At 37.6% G+C, this 20,446-nt stretch overlaps 1 protein-coding gene across 1 annotated transcript in view; it reads right to left on the bottom strand.

The window, feature by feature from the left end:
- LOC149089315 (complex I assembly factor ACAD9, mitochondrial-like) overlaps nucleotides 1–19,715 on the bottom strand; it is a 52,080-nt gene extending 32,365 nt beyond the window's left edge. Inside the window, exons 1-7 of the mRNA XM_089237810.1 lie at nucleotides 19,388–19,715; nucleotides 11,579–11,798; nucleotides 6,369–6,462; nucleotides 4,698–4,790; nucleotides 4,446–4,552; nucleotides 4,142–4,242; nucleotides 1,044–1,188 (exon numbers count right to left, since the gene is read on the bottom strand). Coding sequence (XP_089093936.1) covers nucleotides 1,044–1,188; nucleotides 4,142–4,242; nucleotides 4,446–4,552; nucleotides 4,698–4,790; nucleotides 6,369–6,462; nucleotides 11,579–11,798; nucleotides 19,388–19,470 — 843 coding nt within the window. The 5' untranslated portion in view covers nucleotides 19,471–19,715. The remainder of the gene's footprint in view (nucleotides 1–1,043; nucleotides 1,189–4,141; nucleotides 4,243–4,445; nucleotides 4,553–4,697; nucleotides 4,791–6,368; nucleotides 6,463–11,578; nucleotides 11,799–19,387) is intronic.
- Nucleotides 19,716–20,446: the final 731 nt, after the last annotated feature.

Below are 20,446 nucleotides of genomic sequence, written 5' to 3'. Positions count from 1 at the left end.
TGATTCTAAATGATTCTAATAAGCATTGTCTACTGTATCACGCTGAAGGTCTGTGTTCTCTGCGGAAAGACTTTTTCAAATGAGAGACTGGCTCGCATTTATGCCTCAAAGTTAGAAAACTGCAGAAAACAAACTTCAGCCAACCACCACTCTGCCGCCATTGGGGTTTAAACCTGTATCCTTATGATGAGAATGTTCAATACGATACCCACATGACTGCAAAGCGGCACTTTATAGAGACTAAGTGTTCTTTAAACAGCAGTTACCAAGCATCCCTTGGCCAAAACAGGAGTAGTCAAGGACTCCCATTTATAGTCACTCATGAGAGGGATGCATAAATACATGTGGACTTTGTTGTTCAATTTCATTGTAAATTCTAATTTGCTCTGAAACACAACCATGGACTCCTATGCAACTTCTAGCTGAATCAAAGGATGTCCAAGGACCACATTTTGTAAACCACTACTCACTACTCTCTGTAATTGCACACTTGCAAAATACATTAGCTCTGGCTGACATAGCCAAAAATAAAAGTGACAATTCCAGCAATTGTGTAACATTGGTAAGAACAAATGGGTAGTTAAGATCTTTGGAGTTGTAAGTTTTTGAGAAAAAAAAAAGGTTAAAGAAGAGAAGAAAAGATGAATGAAAGATTAATGCTTTTAGTCATCTCAAATCGAGTGAAACTCTGCTTATTTGACCTGTCATATTCCACTGAATAAGCATTGCATCACCATAAGCAGTAATAAGAGTGTACTTATACTTCAAACACTGTAATAGCACTTTTCCAGGATAAAATTTGTTTCATGTAAAAAATGCCAATATCTCTGCACATTTAACTAAAAAATAGCCATTATTTACACAATATTGGTAAAATGATTGGTGGTAGTAACTGCATGTGCCCGAGTACAATTTCATAAGCTTATATTTAAACGTATTAAGATAAAGCATGTATATAAGTCTCAGATGATAAAGTCTGAATTTAAACCGAAGTGAATCAATAATTTCAAGTAGTATCTTAAAAAAAATGTTCAAAAACTCACAGTCAGCTCCACAGGTTTGCAAAAGACCATATACATATCAGCTGTCTGACCATTTGTGACCCAGGATTTAGTGCCGGATAAGGAATAGCATTTATTATCTTCCAACCATTTTGCTTCTGTTTTTGGTTTGGTCATATCACAACCACTGTGTGTGCAAAGGAAATTTAATAAAAACTAATACTGCTTCTCATAAATTACATGTTACGAAAACAAAGCCACAAATACAGTACATAAATATGTCTTTGAGTACATCAAGATTTTTCACATAACCAAAAAAAAAAAAAAAACCCCCATCCCAAAAGTAAAGTGTATCTGAAGGACCACCTTTTTATCGGGTTAGCTTTTACTTTTCTGGAATTTTCTCCACTATCTTACAATGCAACCCTGCTAAAATGAATCCCTGGAAAAAAAAAAAAAAATTTTGAACTCATCACACAGGATGTCCTCTAATTAATCTAACATAACAAATAATTTTTTTAGGCCTTTGAAGTTCATTATAACATAGTTTGACAACCTTTACTAAGGAGCCAACCTCCAGAATAAGGGGAAGGCTAGTTCTTGAATGGGCAAGTGGGGGCTCAGGGCCCACAAATTTTCATGGGGCCCCAAAATTGGCAGCTTTTTGTATTTTAAACACAGCTCACATGCACCCTTCTTCTACATGAACCTCTGCTTAAAAAAAAGATACATAAAGGGGGACTCAAAAATTCATATTTGTTCAGGTAAGGGGGCGGGGGTTAATTTTCTAAGACTAAGAAACTCAGCCCTCTTAGAGAGATGGGTTTTATTTTTATACAGTAATGTTTTTTTTATAACACCACAAAATCTAGCAACTGTTCCATTATAGCCTAACAACTGGTACAATAAGTCCAAAAATTTTCATATTTGTTCTATGTTACTTTTCATCCAACATAATGACTTTCACAAATCATTTCCAAAACCATGTCCAAACTTAGCTCTGTCTATATTAAGGGCCAAGCTTCTTTTATGCTGTTCTTTACCTCATTTTCAGATACTTTGAACTCAAATATCTTGGCTAATATTGCACTTAGAAAAACTGAATATTTTTGTCTCAGAGGAGACAAGGCAGTAGGCACGCAATAAATGGCATATCGTCAGTGTGCATGCAAAATGTCATGTGTCAAAATTCACATTTTTTATGCCACTAAAAGCTTTTCACATGTGTTTCCGTGTTCTGAAATGAGTGTCACAATACATTTTAACAACTGTCTATTGGTCAGAAACATTATGGCACTTTTACAGAACACGGAAACACATGTGAGAAAGCTTTTAGTGACATAAAAATTATTTTTCGAATTTTAACATTTTACACAACAGCGACTATATCTAAAATGAGCACATTATTTAAATAGTTTTACTAATTATGTTTCTATAACTAACGGTTCACAGGTTATTTGAGCTGAAATGAACAAAGGTTTTCACCCAGTTTATAGGTGTTGCCCAGGTTTTCTCCACACACTATGAGCATTTAAGAAGTGACAAACCATTGTGAAGGAATAAACATTGTTTTGGTGAAAATTGGTTATGAATTGAATCACAGATTTTTATACAGAACATATGCACAGACAGAAAATCAATCTTACACATATGGATAAGTGTGAAAAATATTATTCTTTAACAGAAGGTTATTGTTATATTTTGAGCTAATCTATATACAGTGAAATCTGTCTAAAATGGACACTGTATGAGACGAAAACCTGCCTTAAACGGAATCAAAGTATAGTCTGTTCAATGACTATTGCTTTTATTTGCATCTTTATAAAATGGAATATCATTTCAGTCAATTGATGTTCTGTTTTATACAGGTTTAACTGTATAAAACGGTTATATAGGTTTAAACTGTATATATAAAATTGATTTTCTGTGTGTGTGTGTGTGTGTGCGTATGTTCTCTATACAAATCTTTTTGACTGATCTTCTCCAAATTTCGCATATATACAGTCAAACCTCGTTAATGAGTCACTCATGGGAGAGCAAAAATATGACTTGGTATGCGGAGTGACTCGTTAAACGGAGTCAGCCATAGCTGTGCCAATTCCTGCCTGGGGACAATTGGGACTTCCAAAAAGTGACCCGGTAAGCGGAGTGGCGTGTTAACCGGGTGACGCACTAACGAGGTTTGACTGTATACAAAGCAAAACTTGACTTGAATAGTAGGCACTTTAAAAGTTTGTCAGAATAGGGCAAAACAATTTCAGGCAGCAATGGTTCATGGACCTCAAAAAATGTTGCTAGAGCATTATCCTATAAGGACATTTAATTTCTTTTTAAATCAATCATAGAACTGAACTTTTCTTTGTTCTTTTTTTGCTGATCCATGCCCTGTCTTAACATCTTGTCTTCAGTGAAAGCCTTTTGAAGTCCTCTATATCAAAATATTTTGTTTTCCTGGGATTGACTTCAGTCACAACAAGCTGTTTCTCTGTGATGCCAGATCCAATAATTAAAAAAACCATCATGTGATCACTTTTAGCAAACAGGCATCCCCGGATAGAAAATATCTTTGGGTGGGGTTCTTGATAACATCACTCTGTGGTGTGCTTTTCTTATGTTAGGGTCAGTCAGACCATTGCCCATTAAAGTTTAATTTTTCTTTGTTTTAAAATTTAATAGTAAAATATATAGAATATAAAAGTAGATCCTACCACAGAGGATGTCTGGATTGAAATTTCCTGTTTAATTAATTGATTTTGAAACAATGATTGAATTAAAGTATAGATGCAGAAGACAATGCTAATATCTAGGTGTAGTTCCAATCAATATGATTCATTTAATTCAATTTAATACGTTCGTGATATGGCCTCAGGACAACAATGACTCTTGAATTGTTTACTTTGGTTACCCTGGTTCCTAATAATGGTTCTCAAATAAAATGTATTTGAGACATGTTTAAGCCTTTACAATGGTTTGTTACTTCTTTAATGCTCCCAGTATATGGAGAAAACCTGAGAAGAGCCTGTTTTTTTTGGTTTTTTTTTTTTTGCTAGTAGATAATAAACTTAGTCAAGTTTCCCCAGAAGTTTCATATTGCATGTTTTTAAACAATAAAGAAAAGTTTGAAAATATAGAAATTATACCTTTGACTTTCAGAAATACATGAAGCTATTATTCGATTCCCTGATGCAAGGTCTGGAAGATATTTTTCTTTTTGAGCTTCAGTTCCATAGTGTAACAAAGCCTTAAAAAAGTTCAAAATGCATTTTAAAAATTCATAAAAGCAATATAAATTTTGAAAACATTCAATTCTACTTCAATTTATACTAATTACACTGTCTTAATCATATATTTTGGTGTAACTTTTATCCCAAACCACAATGATTTATTAATATCTGTCATCCTTGATGAATTAAGGGGGGAGAGGAATGCCAATTATTTAGTCACCTGGGTAGCTAATAGTTCATGAGCACCTAATACCGCTGCTATTGACCAATCAAGACCAATCACTTCATTCAAACGGGTGTATTCAGTCATAGTTAGACCTAAGCCACCTAATTGAAAAGGGGAAAAATATCAATTTTAAAAACGTACAATAACTTTTTTAGAAGCTTTTAACTATCTGAGAACAATTCTATTTCTTCCCCTTTTTTGACACAAACACAAAGTAGGACAGATTAAACAACAAATTTTATTTACCATATTGTGCAGGAATCAATCGCCCAAATAAACCTAAATCTTTGAGATCTTGTAATAGGCCAGTGGTAATTTTTACGTCACCATTTTCTGGAGCTTTAAAAATCAAAAATTTCAAAATAAACTATAGTTCAATATAAAAAAACATGAAAATAAAAAATATAATGTAGTTTGGTAGGTGTGTACTTTGATCCTTAAACGATCACGAATGACACATCCCATCCTCACACAAATGAAAGAAATTCATTCCAATCCTTCCCTTGTTTTTCTTACCTCCTTTCTTATCATTCTCAAAGCTTCATTGCGACTCTATGCATAGGTGGTGTTTTTTTCCCTCCGCAGACTTGCTATACTCCTGTTTAGTGATTCCCCCCATATATATATATATATTTGCTGTTACAACTTATTTCTTACAACAATTGAAAAAAAAATTAACTTAAGAATAAAATCAGAATGCATGAAAAAAATTGCTTGATAGAATTTTGGTATGTCCAAAATTTCCATCCAATTCTGTTGAGATTGTAATTTTTTCGCTAACTGAAAAATGCTTTCTCTTCAAATGACCTATCATCCTTCATTTGTCAAGACAGAGCACAAACTCTAAGTAACTTTATTTCTTATATTATACTAGGAGACAGAGGCAACACCCCCCCCCCCCCTCCTTGATCCCTCTGCAATGATTTCTTACCACTAATGTGCTGCATGAGGGCGTTATTTTCCAAGATAAAAAAAAATATGGATACAATGTACTACCAGTTTTCTGAAGAGGTAAAATTATTGCCATACACAAGAACATCTAAAAAGTGATTATCGCTGTAGGCAGGAATTGAGTAAATAGGAATTCTGCCAGGACCAAAGAGAATAACATTATAGGCAGGTTTATCGACATAGACAGTATTGTTATATGCAGGTTTCACTGTAATGAATCTGACTATAAAATGGAAAGCTGTCTAAAACTGAACATAATTTCAGTCTCTTGACACTCTGTTTTATACAGGGTTCAGTGTATCCATGCTCTGTGCACAATCTCAAGAAAAAACTCTTAGATGCAGAGTTCAGCGCTATGTGCCACCGATCAACCGCCATGTTTGAATTTGTGTTGATGCCAGATTCTGTGATATATTTTGTGCAATATTATTTCCCTTTCATGAAGATATGCAAATTAGATGCAGAGTTCAAAGCTATGCCTTCATCCTTGTGATTGGTTCCTGTTGTGATGCCTAGTGGGAATACTCTTGTATAAATACCAGATACATAGTGAGATACAATACAGGTACAGGTTCATTTCTTTGAGACTCGATCTTATCATAAAGGTGTTTCGCCCTGTTGAGGCGTGTGCCAGGTGATCTCTCAATCATAGTGAAGTACTAATTATGGAAAGGTGTGCTTCGGCACCTCTAGCATCTCATCACACGTTTGCATGAGATAATACAATGTCGTCTATCGTATGGATTGGTCGGTAGCCAGACCAGCTACATAGGGAGAAAACTCTTTGTATATTTGGAACGCTATTTTTTCCTAGTCTGCATTGGACTGCAAATGTAGATCAGACAGAGTTCAGTCCTTACCTATCGGTTTGGGAAGACAACAATTAAATGACCTTCAGAGGTTATAAGAGTTTCCAAAAAAAGTTTCACCTCTCTATGAATTTTTTTTACTAATATAAAGAAGTACCTTTGCTCTTGAAGATTTCATTGACTTGCTTGACATGCCCCTCAAACTCGGACAAATGTTCAGTGTCTAGAATGTCTGGAGGAGCCAGCAAATCCTAGGGAAGTAAAAATTAATCTGAGACAATTTATTACAAATATATGAATACACACAGGGTGATTCAAAAAAGATGGGTAAAATTTCACAAGATAGTAGTACACACCGAAACCAAACGCTTATCGCCATAGTTTCCCAGGTTGGAAATGAAAATGTAATATACTTGTTATCTGGCAAAACCACTATTTAAGGTTAGGCCCCAAATTGGGCACGATCGGTCGCGTAATCAATGATTGGCGCTGATCAGTAGTGCTATTATGTTTTGAAATATCAATGCAGGGTGATTCACAAAAACATTGTTAAACTGAAAGGGCTGTGTTCCTATGTGATTTTTTACCATTTCAGTTTGACGGTATTTTTCCTGAATCACCCAATATTGACATTTCAAAAAAATAATAGCACTACTGATCAATCTCAATCGTTGATTACGTGACCGATCATGACCAATTTGGAGCCAAACCTCAAACAGCAGTTGTGCCAGGCAACAAGTATATTACATTTTCATTTCCTTTCATATGGCCTGCATGCATGCTGCTACTACTTAACTGTACATGCACTTTGTACACATTTCTCTGCGGAATTTATAACAAACTGGTACATGCCAGAATGTGTGTTCTGAGTGCATGTGTGTCTCCTAGCTTATTTATGTCATCAGAATTGTGACTTCATGCTTTCTGAGTTCAGGATTACTTTAAAAGAGTGTGACCAACAACTCCCTGTAGCTCTAGATGGCTTTTGCACACCTATGTGAATGTTTCTTTGAACCACCCTGTATAAATGGGTGGTGACCTTGGTTCGCTAGTGGAATGTTCTTAGACTTACGTTAGTGCTGATGTAATGTTTTGTTCATCATACAATAGGCCTTGTCGACATAGTGGGAAAACCTGACCAGTTCCCTCACCTCACTGTTGTGTTTTGGTGTCACCATTCTAAATTACTGTAACTTGAAGTATTTTCCCATCTGAATTAAACTGTCATGTAAATTTTAATTTAAATTGTCAAAACAGTGACGTAATATATGTTTAAGATGGAAGGAACACACACACACATAGAGACCATGTGAGCTGAAACTTTGTTTTGTGGTGTATAAATACTGTTTGCTGAGAGCGATAGATCACATTTAATTTTATCTCATTTCGCCGTTGTCTTCTGTTCAACATGTAATGAAGCGTAATTGGTTGTTGGCCAAAGATTATTTCAGTATTCATGATTAAGATGTACCTGAATGTAATAGACAATTGATTTTCCATGAAATTCTTCTGAAGATCCTGACCAAACTGATGGATATATTTCAACCTAATTTCACACTCATGCCTAGTTAGATCCAGAGGACTTATGTCACCTAAATTAATTATTCTTCATTTGATAACTGGATATGAACTTTCCATCTAGATGATTGAGGGCATCACCATCATATAGGAACTCTCGTCAATCTCACAACATCACGTCAGTGACTGTGAAATTTGCCCCAGAATTTGGATCAAGCAAAGGGTGAGGATAGAGACTGATTAGATAGTTTCTGGCCTATTTGGCAAGATGAACATTTTATTTATTTGTGGCAAGCCGAAAAATCGGAATCATGAAATATCTTTTGAAAATTTGTTTATAATAGGAAAATAATTGTATGAGCACTATCTACCAATAAGTATTTGGACACCTGTGATAGAAAAGAAAAACTAACTTTATTCAAAATCAATAGTTGGTAGAGCCTCCACAAGAGGCAATTACAGCGTGAACCCTCCGGGGCATACTTTCCACAAGTCCTTGTGTGACGGCTAGTGGTATTTTCTTCCACTCGGCTTGGAGAAGACATGTCAGTTCCTTCACCGATTTTGGACGGGTAGGGTACCCCTTAATTTGGCGATCCAACTCATCCCAGAGGTTCAGGTCTGGGCTCTGGGCAGGCCAGTCCATTCGATGAACCCCATTGGCACCATACCAAGCCTTGGTTAACCTCGCAGTATGACAGCTGGCATTGTCGTCCTGGAAGTAATAGGGGTCCACCCCGTAAAACTGCCACAACGTAGGAAGCACATTGTCATCCAAAATAGTGCAGTAGGCATCGGCGTTGAGCTTACCATGAATGGGGACCAAGGGTACCAGTCCATACCAGGAGAAACACCCCCAGACCATAATTCCACCTCTGCCGAACTTGACTGTTGGCACAATGCATTCTGGCAGGAGACGTTGTCCAGGCAGACGCCAGACCCAGGCCCTGCCATCCGAACGGTAAAGGGTGAACCTTGATTCGTCGCTCCAAAAAACCCGTTTCCACTGATCTATGGTCCAATTTCGATGTGCTTTGCACCACATTAACCGAGCAACGCGGTTGGACTTTGTGATCAAAGGCTTATGGGCAGCAGCACGACCATGAAAACCAATCAGATGTGCTTCCTTACGGATGGTATTCATTGAAACAATACTCCCGGATGCCTGTTGAAACTCCTCGCGGATGAGGCCCATCGGTTGGGTGCAGTTCTTCCGAATTTCTCTGGACAGCACCCGTCAGTCTCTATCTCCCAGTTTCGTTGGTCTGCAGAGTCAGGGTAAATTCCGACAATCACAGCTCACCTTCCACTTCTTAATCACATAGGCCACTGGCGATTTTGGATACTTCAGCTCGCTAGATATGTCCCTTAAGGATCGGTCATTTTTGTGATACCTGATAATTATACCTTTCTCGAAATCAGAGAGCTCCGAACTGCGCGGCATCTTGCATGTCGACTAATGTCGATGTTGTTCCCTACACCATATATACCGGCGGAGGGCGCGACGTATCTCAGGACCGCAGATATCGTCATTTGCATAGGTGTCCAAATACTTATTGGTAGATAGAGTAAATGCCTCATTGTGGAAATTGACTTTGGTCTGTTCCTTTTGCCATCTGTCAACTTGGATAGAGATAGGATGCGGGTGTGCAACTGGGGTATATGGCAAAATGTAAAGGCACTAGACGGCGCTTACTCATTCAGAAGTTTCTGCTTCAAAAACTTAAAAATGTCATTCTGGTTGTGATTTTATGGTTGCAGAAGAAAACCCCATGCGCCAATAACACTCGTCTATAACATTCTTCTTAAATCTTAATAGGAACTCGTCACCAGAATCTTGACTTCCCTGCTGAAGAAGTCTGCGACTTGCCTGGTTTGTTTGAGAGAGTTAAATATTCTTTTCATCGTCAGTGTGAGACGCGCATTCAATTTGACAGACAGTCTTTCGAGTCACATTCTTGTGTTTTCATCTAATCTCTTGGATTTCACATATGAAAATATCTAGCATTTGTTCATACTAACCGTTACTAGTTATAGCTGTGAAAAAACAAAAAATTGGAAAATTTATGTGTAAATGCAAATTGGAAAATATATAATAAAACATTTTTTGATAAAAAATCTTCTACAGATTTCACATGAAATTATACCTAATTATAATAAATATGTTTTCCAAATAGCTCATGCTGAAAGACACTCTTTGTTGTACACTGAATGAATCAAGGACCTTCCCCCCCCCCTCGATTTATGTGATACTGTGTTGCCAGAAGTTATTTCATGATGCATAGTGGTCCTACGTTAATGAAAGCATTCCTTTAAAGATTTATTAATGAAAATATGTGAGGAGAACGAACTTTCATTTTACAAAAGCATGTACAGTAAAACCTCTCTTTTGCAGACACCAGTGGGACAAAAAAATCTGTCCGTAAAAGAGGGGTAATCATAAGTCAGGGGTTTGAAATGCATAGTTTTTATTATACAAGGGGAAGTTGTTATTTGGCTGTAAAAGAGGGGTGACCGCATCTGAGGAGTGCACGTTAAGAGGTGTTTTACTGTATTTGTATAATGTCACATTGTAGCATTACCATTAGATCCTGGCGGAAATTGTCTTCATTCTAGTCATTTTTCATTTTTTTAAATATTTATTTTGTCTTACCTCTTTAATTTGTTTTTGGCATCGATCCGTGAGATTATGTGCCACCGATCAACCGCCATGTTTGAATTTGTGTTGATGCCAGATTCTGTGATATATTTTGTGCAATATTATTTCCCTTTCATGAAGATATGCAAATTAGATGCAGAGTTCAGTGCTATGCCTTCATTCTTGTGATTGGTTCCAGTTGTGATGCCTAGTGGGAATGCTCTTGTATAAATACCAGATATATAGTGAGATACAATACAGGTACAGGTTCATTTCTTTGAGACATTTGATCTCATCATAAAGGTGTTTCGCCCTGTTGAGGCGTGTGCCAGGTGATCTCTCAATCATAGTGAAGTACTAATTATGGAAAGGTGTGCTTCGACACCTCTAGCATCTCATCACACGTTTGCATCAGATAATACAACGTCGTCTTCGTTCCGTCGTCTATCGTATGGATTGGTCGGTAGCCAGACCAGCTACCTCTGGACTTCCCTCAATGTCTATCTGTTGCTGTCTCCTGTTCAATGGTTGGCTGATAGCTTGATCAGGCACTTCAAGCTGTATAAACCTATGTTATCCTGGCGCAAGGGTTTCTCTGATCGTTTGGTGTGTAAAGGACTAGTCAATTGACTGAGAAACTTTGGACTGTCTTACGGACGATGTGAGCAAAAGCATGTATTTCTGGTCATCTGGGCAAGTGGTGAGAGCGTTATAAATTATTGTTTCAGTATAATAATGTGTTGAGAGGAGAAAGTTAACTGTGATAACCGAATGTGTAAATGTTATACTAAATTCTAATATTTAATTGAATAAATGTTTATTTTATAATGAATGATGTGCTCGTTTCACTGTTGTCATCTATTCAATAATCAATACTGGATTTATCTTAACAATTGAACCGGGAAATGCAAAAGCCAAGTGTTGGAATATTCCTTGCCACTAATTTCCTAAAAAATTAATCACCACTGATTGGGGACTTCTTTTGATCCCTTTATCTAAATTGGCAATAATTTTCACAGTCTATGTGCAGTTAAAAATATATTTTTTTGCTTGATAATTGTAACCTATAATATAATAACGTAATGTTGATGAAAAAAAGTAGCTGTTTTAGGTACAGCATTGGGAAACTGTCGAAAAAATTGTAATCAATTTTTCAGAATGGGTAATGATCATGGTTTACAATTATATGGGCAACTAGATGAGTAACTTACAGTATTCAAGATACCAAGACATAAGTCTTTAGCAAAAGGAGGCCTCTTCGTCTTCTCCACCGTTGGTCTCTTGAGCTGCATTTTTTCTTGGCGAATAATTTCATTTTGTTGCTCTTGCTGTGCCTCAGTTGATATGGACTTGAATATCGAGAGAGCTGGTAATTTTCTACTCTTGTTTAAAATAATGTGCCTGAACAACGGGTGGACTGCCATACTTGATCTAGAGGAAAGTAATAGATACACAAATGCGCATTAGCTATGAGAAATAGACTACCAAAGACATTCTGGGTAATCGATAAGGTTTTCGCTGACATTTTTAAATTGAAAGAAGGTTTCCAGTTTATCCAGTATCCATGGAATTACTTTGAATAGCATGCCTTTACTGTCGAGGCATCTTCTGACTTCCGGAACCATAACACCATTTAAACCAATCCAGGAAAAGTGTTTTCATGGCCCAAGCTTTTCTATCATTCATGCAAAATACTGGGAAATGTTACTTATTATTTTCCTTCAATACTCGCAGATTTAAAAATGTCCGTTATGACATAAACGTTATGAAATTTATCATTTGCATTACTTTTTAACCCACCCACAGAAACAAAGCACTTTCTAAGAAAGAAAAATGCAGATCTTGATATAAAGTTTTCACTTTCTACAGCAACGGCTGAATGGATTTTGAGTTTTCTTTCTCAATATATGTGATTGGAAAATTCACTGCTGCCACAATAACACGAAAACTGCAACAATAAAGCTAAGCATAGTCAATATTTCGAATTTATTTTTGCAAGTTGTTCATTTTCAGCAATATTCCAACAACTTTCTTTAAAAAATATTTTCAAAAATGCTAGGAAACATTTATGAAGAGTTTTTTTAAGCTTTTAGTTAACGTGTACTATGTTCCAATACGAGAAATAACACTGTGGCAGCATTTTACATAAAATAGTGGAAAAAGACTACAAATACGAAATCTGAAACTTGTGAATACCAAGGGCCGAATGTATTTAGTAGTTTTGCATGTGCTGGCAGCTTGATCGAGGATATGTTTTGTTGTAGGTACTGCAGGAGCTCTGATGTGAAGAAAAAATTGGGGGGGGGGGGGTCTAGGGTCAGCAAACGTCTGCATATACGGACCGCAAGTATATACTGTGTATGCAGAGGTGGGGGGAAGGGAATGTATTGAACACAATTGAATTACTCAGCAACCTTGCAAAGTTTCTTGGGGCGAAGGGAACCCAAGTGGCTTAAGCCCCTAGGGGGCATATGTAGGAATGACCTATGGAGGGAGAACGGGAGGCTTGTGGGGGAAGGGGGTGCTTAAAATTTTTTGAGCCGAGAACTTTTGAGTTACCACCCTTCAAAAACATTTAAACTAACAGACATTGGTTAATATAGCACATAAAGAGTGCTTTTCTTTTGATATTTCAATTTTTGCACAGAAATATTATTTATTTATTTTCTACTTTTTGGTTAGCTTGGGGAAAGCAGCCCCCCCCCCCCCCCGTACACCTCTGTCTGTACGGTGCTAATTTTAATTAACCTACAACCGACTTCTCTTTTATTAGGACCTCCCCATGTCATGTACGCATGTCTAGCTTAAAAAACAACTGATTGACGTGTAAATTTTTTTTAATGATTTTTCAAGCCCTGAGCAATGCTGTCTTAATGCACTGTCTTGGCATGGCCTGAGGACCTCAAGATAGCGAGATCATTAGGATTTTTCCAAATTAAGCATGCAAATTGGTAAACAATTTTTTATTCAGGTAGAATGCCTCAGAAAAATCAATTTGCCTGGGGGGGGGGGGCCAAGATGCTTTTAAGGCCCCCATCCCTGTGGCACACAACTAGGGGCATCAGAAGTCTTTTAAACCTGTGGGTGATCAACATGAGGAACAACTATAGTATAATCTCTTTTGACTATGTGTTTGAGGCTTCTTCCTTTGGAAAGAAAAACTTCTGAAAGCATGACAAGAAGTCGCTAAGAGTGAAATGGAGTCATGCTTTCAAATATGCACACAAAAGAAAAAAATTGCCAACACATTGCCAAAGAGTGGTTATACTACAGCTGCTACAATTATTTCTACACTAAATAAGAGATCTCGAGATTGAAAAATGACATCCTAAACTAGATATGGGATCCAGATGCATAATAAAAAGCAACATATTATGAAATAAATTATGGGTTATATATTAAAACTGGGAATCTTTTATTAAAAATTAATGTATGGCGCTATGCTTTTAATGAAAATATGAAACACATATTTACAACTCAACAATTTATTAACATATAACTTCAGAGATGCTAATGATGCACTATAGTGCGTCAAATACCCGGAATTTTGGAAAAGGATGCATAAATTTCCCTAGTTCCAAGAAGAAAATGTACAGACAATAACCCTCCCCAACTTTTACCCTTTTTTCCCCCTTTTCCTACTGTCTGTCATGATTGCGGGACCTTGAAAAAATAGTTTCACAACTTCAATGTACAAATGAAGAATTTTACTGTACTGTATTGATATATACAGAAGAGCCAAAAAAACTGGTACACCTGCCTAATATCGTGTAGGGCCCCCACGAGCACGCAGAAGTGCCGCAACACGACGTGGCATGGACTCGACTAATGTCTGAAGTAGTGCTGGAGGTAATTGACACCATGAACGCTGCAGAGCTGTCCATAAATCCGTAGGAGTAAGAGGGGGTGGAGATCTCTTCTGAACAGCACGTTGCAAGGCATCCCAGATATGTTCAATAATGTTCATGTCTGGGGATTTAGGTGGCCAGCGGAAGTGTCTAAAGTCAGAAGAGTGTTCCTGGAGCCACTTTGTAGCAATTCTGGAAGTGTGGGGTGTCGCATTGTCCTGCTGAAATTGTCCAAGTCCATCAGAATGCACAATGGACGTGAATGGGTGCAGGTGATCAGACAGGATGCTTACGTACCTGTCACCTGTCAGAGTCATATCTAGACGTATCAGGGGTCCCATATCACGCCAACTGCACACGCCCCATACCATCACAGAGCCTCCACCAGCTTGAACACTCCCCTGTTGACATGTAGGGTTCATGAATTCTTGAGGTTGTCTCCATACCGTACACGTCCATCAGCTCGAAGCAATTGGAACCGAGACTCGTCAGACCAGGCAACGTGTTTCCAGTCCTCAACAGTCCAATGTCGGTGTTGTCGGGCCCAGGCGAGGCGTAAAGCTTTGTGTCGTGCAGTCATCAAGGTACACGAGTGGGCCTTTGGCTCTGAAAGCCCATATCGATGTTTCGTTGAATGGTTCATACACTGACACTTGTTGATGGCCCAGCATTGAAATCTGCAGCAATTTGCGGAAGGGTTGCACGTCTGTCACGTTTAATGATTCTCGTCAATCGTCGTTTGTCCCACTCTTGCATGATCTTTTTCCGGCCGCAGCGATGTCGTAGATTTAATTTTTTACCGGATTCCCGATATTCACAGTACACTCGTGAAGTGGTCGTACGTGAAAATCCAAATTTCATCGCTACCTCGCAGATGCTATGTCCCATCTCTCGTGCACAGACTATAACACCACGTTCAAACTCACTTAAATCTCGATAACCTGCCATTGTAGCAGCAGTAACCGATCTAACAACTATGCCAGACACTTGTAGGCATTGCCGACCGCAGCTTCGTACTCTGATTGGTTCCATATCTCTTTATTTGCATACGCATGCCTGTACCAGTTTTTTTGGCTCTTCAATTTACATGCCAGTTGTTGAAGAATAAGATGACGGATATCTGGCTGTGTCTCTAAATGAGGAGTCATCCATCAAATTTTAAAATTTCAGAGTTTCTATTTACCCCTGGGTTTTCTCCCCTCTCATTGCATACCAGAAATAATGGTGGTTTCGCGGCTATCTACCAGCATTCAAAGACAGCATATATACAGTGTAAACTCACCTTGTTCCTACAAGATTGTGAATGCACATTTTTTTGAAAAATCTTAAAGGATTTTTTGAAACACCATTCAAATTGTAAAAATTTTCTGAGATCTTTCTATGCAGACGATGCTAATTCCATGGAGTTTTCGAACAGGTTTCTTTTTTGTTTGTTTGATTGCGTCTTTTGAAATTGGAATCAGCCGTTCTGTTTCTATGGTTTTTTTCCCAGCATGTCACAGTTGCTGTGGATTATTTCATTCTTCCGTTGACAGCTGAGGTTAGGTTGTATTATTTAGTAATTTTTTGTTATCATTTGTTGTATATATGTAAATATTTATTTTTTACCCAGAAATCAGAGAGAGTACTTATTTTGTACCCCTGGGAATTATTTATAATCCAGAGCTTATTTGTTTATAATGTTACATCTTTATCATTCACTAGCTGTCACCCGCAGCTTCGCTCGTATGGATATGGTAATCTGAAAATTCTTCTTAAAGACCAATTTATGAGTTTAATTTTGAAAGATCCCTTCTTAGTGAGCCTCTACATTATAAAATAAAACAAATCACAAAATTTCATACGTATGGCTTTAGAGTTTCTCCGTATAAGGGGTCATTCAAGTATTATATCAGCATCGATGTGGTGAGGAGGTGGTTTCCGATTTGCTGTCTTTTGATGACAAGAGGGGGGGGGGGGAATTGAATAATGCTTACATCATTAACCACCGTTTATAAAACTATGAAATATTGTTAATTACACTTTTAATGCATGTGCCAGAAATGAGAAAAACCTTTTGCTAGTTTGTTGGCAACTGAATGAATGAATGCCAGAAATTTGCCACTGGACTTATCCCGTTGCCGAGATCTCTTCCAGCCCAACTTCGTGGCAGAGTCTGGAACACTTTATTTTGTGTCAAAAAAAAAAAGAAAAAAAAACATACAAACTTTTACAACATATTTTCCCCAGACAATTGGGTACTGTCGCGATTAACAAATTTTGTGGTGATAATTGACGAGATGGGGGTTGGGAGTTGAAGAAAAGTTTCTGGGTTTCGTTAAGATGGAGAATTGTACACATTTTAGGGATGGAGGTATATTTTAAAAGCAATCGGAGGGAGGGGGGGCTCCCATGCCATCTCATCTGTTATCTTACACTTGCCATATTATATACACAGGATACAAAAAGAAAAAGAAATGAGAATCAGTTTGTTGGCAACTGAACTAACATTCGCCATATTGATAAGTCCCCTATAGAACCACTTTAGTGATCTCTAAATTTTCCGCAGATCCTTCAAGTGATCTGGAAATGTGTCTGAGCAACTTAAGTGCTCTAGAAATATGTTGAGGGCCACTTGATTGCTTTGGAACTGTGCTGCAAAACACTTAAGTAATCTAGGAATGTGCGACAGGTAAACTGAGTGATGTAGAACTGCACTGGGGGCAGTTTAAGAGCCCCTATGACCCCTTTAGAGGGTGAATTTTGAGAAATCCCTTCTTAGTGAGTCTTTATATTATAGAATAAAACTACTGACCACATTTCATATTTACAGCTCCATCGGTTTTGGTTCGGCAATGTTGTCTCATGTAACCTTTGAGTTGTCATTGTTCCAGAATGTTCGAAGAATTCTGCGGTGGTGCTGGTTGTTGTTTTTCCGAGTTCCTAGCGCGTCTTTCAAACGGGTTTACTGCCATTTTCAAACTGGTTTTCTCTTTTTCCATTCTCTCTTTATTTTTCTTCCAAATGACTTCACCTTATAGCCACAGCGTTTTGAAAAAACCATTGGGATATTAGTTATTAGTTCATTTCTCTTCCTTCCGTAAATATGATGTAGTGTGTGTGTCAGATTAATTATTTTGGAAATCTCTTCCCTCAAGTTGTACCTTTAATATTTTCCAATATTTATTCTTTTCTACATGCAGGATGCCCCTGCATTCTTTTTATTTTATTTAAAAGAATCTCGATACCTGGAAAGTGAGTCCGGGTATTAATTTATAACACATAGGATATATTTATTTATAGAACATGCAGGACCGTTGTTTATTTACAAGAACCCGGATTCCTGGAATAGGAGTCCGGGTTTTAATTTATAATACATAGAATATATTTATTTATACAACATGCAGGACCGTTATTTATTTATAAGAACCTGGTTTCCCGGAAAGAGAGTCCAGGTTTTAATTTATAATTATTTTTTTTATTATAATTATGCTTGTAGGTTTTAGCATTTTTATGCTCGCTCAATCTAGCTCTTACTTATGTTTCCATTTCTCTTGTGTTTCATGATATTTTTCATATTGTTTTCTATGCTGAAGATTTTTTTTTTCGGCGCTCGTAATATGTCTAACGGCTTTGGTGACTTTTGATTGGGGTCATCAGATATGTTTGACGCCGAAAAAAAAAGTCGCCGAAAATCGCCAACCTGTCCCTCATACCAAAGCTGTTCCCATAAAAATATCCATGAGAGAAACAGTCCTGTTTCAAGTCGATGCTGGCCATTTCCTAAGACTGCCCTTGAGCTTTATTAATAGTCATATCAAAGCACACCTTGAGAAGGAACTGTATTCTCTTGAATTCAAATGGATACTCCGTTGGAAGATCAATGGTATTCTTGGAATAAAAACCATCTCTCCCCGAGCACACCCAGAGATCACTGTTGCTTCTACGAAATTTTTATGCAGAGCTTTTACTTGTTTTATATAAATAGATAATAATGACCAAATTTCATACTTACAGCTTCCAGTGGTTTGGGCTCAGAGATGATTGTCCCATATAACTTTTGAATCCCCCCTCCCCCATGTCCCCCTTACAGTATGAATTTTGAAAAATCCATCGTTGGTGAGGTTTAAGATTACAAAATAAAACTAGTCCAAAGTTTATATTTAAAGCTTCTACGATTTCGGCTCAGCAATTATTGTCTCTTATAATCTTTGTGCCCTCATGACCACATTAGGGGCCAAATTAAAAAAAAAAAAAAAAACCCTGTTGGTGAGTCTTTGCATCATCAAATAAAACTACTAACCAAATTTCATAAATATAAATGACTCCAACAGTTTCGGCTTGGCATGATTTCTCTGTATAACCTTTGAAATCCCTTATGACCCCCCCCCCCCCCCCCACTTATGGGTCGGATTTTGGAAAAACCTCTGCTTACTGAGTTTTTGTGTCATCAAATAAAACTACTGACCAAATTTCATAAATATATCTTCAGCAAGAGATACACATACCTTTGAGAATATGCCCCCCCCCCCCGCCCCGGGTCCAATTTTGAAAAAAAAAAGATGGTTTGTCTTTACGTCATGAAGTAAAACTTCTAAACAAATTTCATGCCCATAGCTTCAGCAGTTTTTGTTCGGCATGATTTCTACATGCTACCTTCGAACCCTTAGAGGTCAAATTTCGAAACAAACCTTTCTTTGCTTTTTTTAGGTCATGAAATAACACTTTTGAACAAATTTCATGATTATAGATTCAGTGGTTTTGGCTCGGTGATGATGAGTCAGTCATGACATGTTATTATAGATTATTATGTTCATTGGTTTTTATTATTCAAGAACGAAGACATGACCCAGGCTGGAACATTATGGTTTCTATGCTAGCGATTTCTTTTTTTTTTTCGGCGTCCGTAGCATCAGTAGACGACCTTGGCGACTTTCAGTCGGACCTTCGGACATGTTTGGTGGCGAAAAAAGTCGCCAAGGGAAGTGGCGGAATGTACCAAACTGTTCCAAACAATTACGATCCTTTGTTCAGAAAAACTTTCTATCGAGAACATTAAAAAAACACACTCTCCAAACACATTCATAAATACATTTCTTTCCACACTAAAAGTCATGAAATACTGAATGAAGGCAATATCAAAATACATATTTCAAATTACTGAAAGAAAAAAACCGGCCTAGATCCCATTACTTTTCACGGCCAACTTGAAACAGGTGGAGGAAGTGTGGATGGTGCAGATGATTTGAAATCGGACGCGATGAGCTGAGCCACATCTAATTCAGTCTCGTTAATGGCCTACGAGATGCCCATGGTGAAATAAAAAACCACGCTTGAAAATCTCTAAAGTAAAATGTTTTTGTTTACACCTTGATATCGGTACGTCTTTGACTTGAGCATTTTCATTCTTCTGGTTTTGATGTCACAAGTTCGACCATATGAGATTTGAACCAGAGATAGATTCTACTGAACAGAGACGGCCCTGGACAGTCCCGGTTTTCTCTCTTTTTCTGGCCGTCCCGACTTTTTGGCAGAAGTGTCCCGGTTTTTCCCGTTTTTTTACATGACGCCTACTTGGGTTTTTATTCTTCATTCAAGTCAAAGATTGAAATTATTTTTGAACTCAAAAATTATATTATGATAATTACAACTACAAATAAGAGCATTAATATCCCAAACATTTCCTTGGTGGACGTTTTATTTCGTGGAATCCACTGCAACTTACAATAATGCTTCGTTTCCCGCCATTGCCGATTTTTTCGTAATTTCTGCAATATTTGGCAACATTGTTCACTTTTGGCGTCGTTTTTGGCAGTAATGAGCAATGTCCCGTATTTTACCGTATTTGGAATGCTAATTTCCCGTATTTCTCTAGAGGAAATATGGTCAGTTAACAAAAATAACTCTAGAGAGCAGACGACACTCCGGACCAAAGCTGCATGGATTTGCTGACTTTTGATAACGGGGGGGAGGGGGGTGTTTGACGTCATCAACCACCTTTTGTTAGAACTCCTTAATACACATATGAAGGCGTCTTACCTTTTATAAAAATATTAAATATCCTTAATGACGTCTTACTCGCTGCGCGAAAAACGAATAAAACTTTTCACTAGTTTGTGGGTACCTGAACTAACATTCTCCCTATTGAGTTCCCTACACAGCCACTTAGTTGCCTCTAAATACTTAGCGGATCCAAGTGATATGGAAATGTGTCGCGGGCCGCTTAAGTGCTGTGGACCTGTGCCGCACGTC

The sequence above is a fragment of the Pholcus phalangioides genome, unplaced genomic scaffold (genome assembly GCF_987345545.1).
Source record: "Pholcus phalangioides strain wild (caught in Gottingen) unplaced genomic scaffold, Ppha-v1.0 ptg000002l_1, whole genome shotgun sequence".
NCBI classification, from domain to species: domain Eukaryota; kingdom Metazoa; phylum Arthropoda; class Arachnida; order Araneae; family Pholcidae; genus Pholcus; species Pholcus phalangioides.
This window is presented reverse-complemented; position numbering and strand designations above follow the sequence as displayed.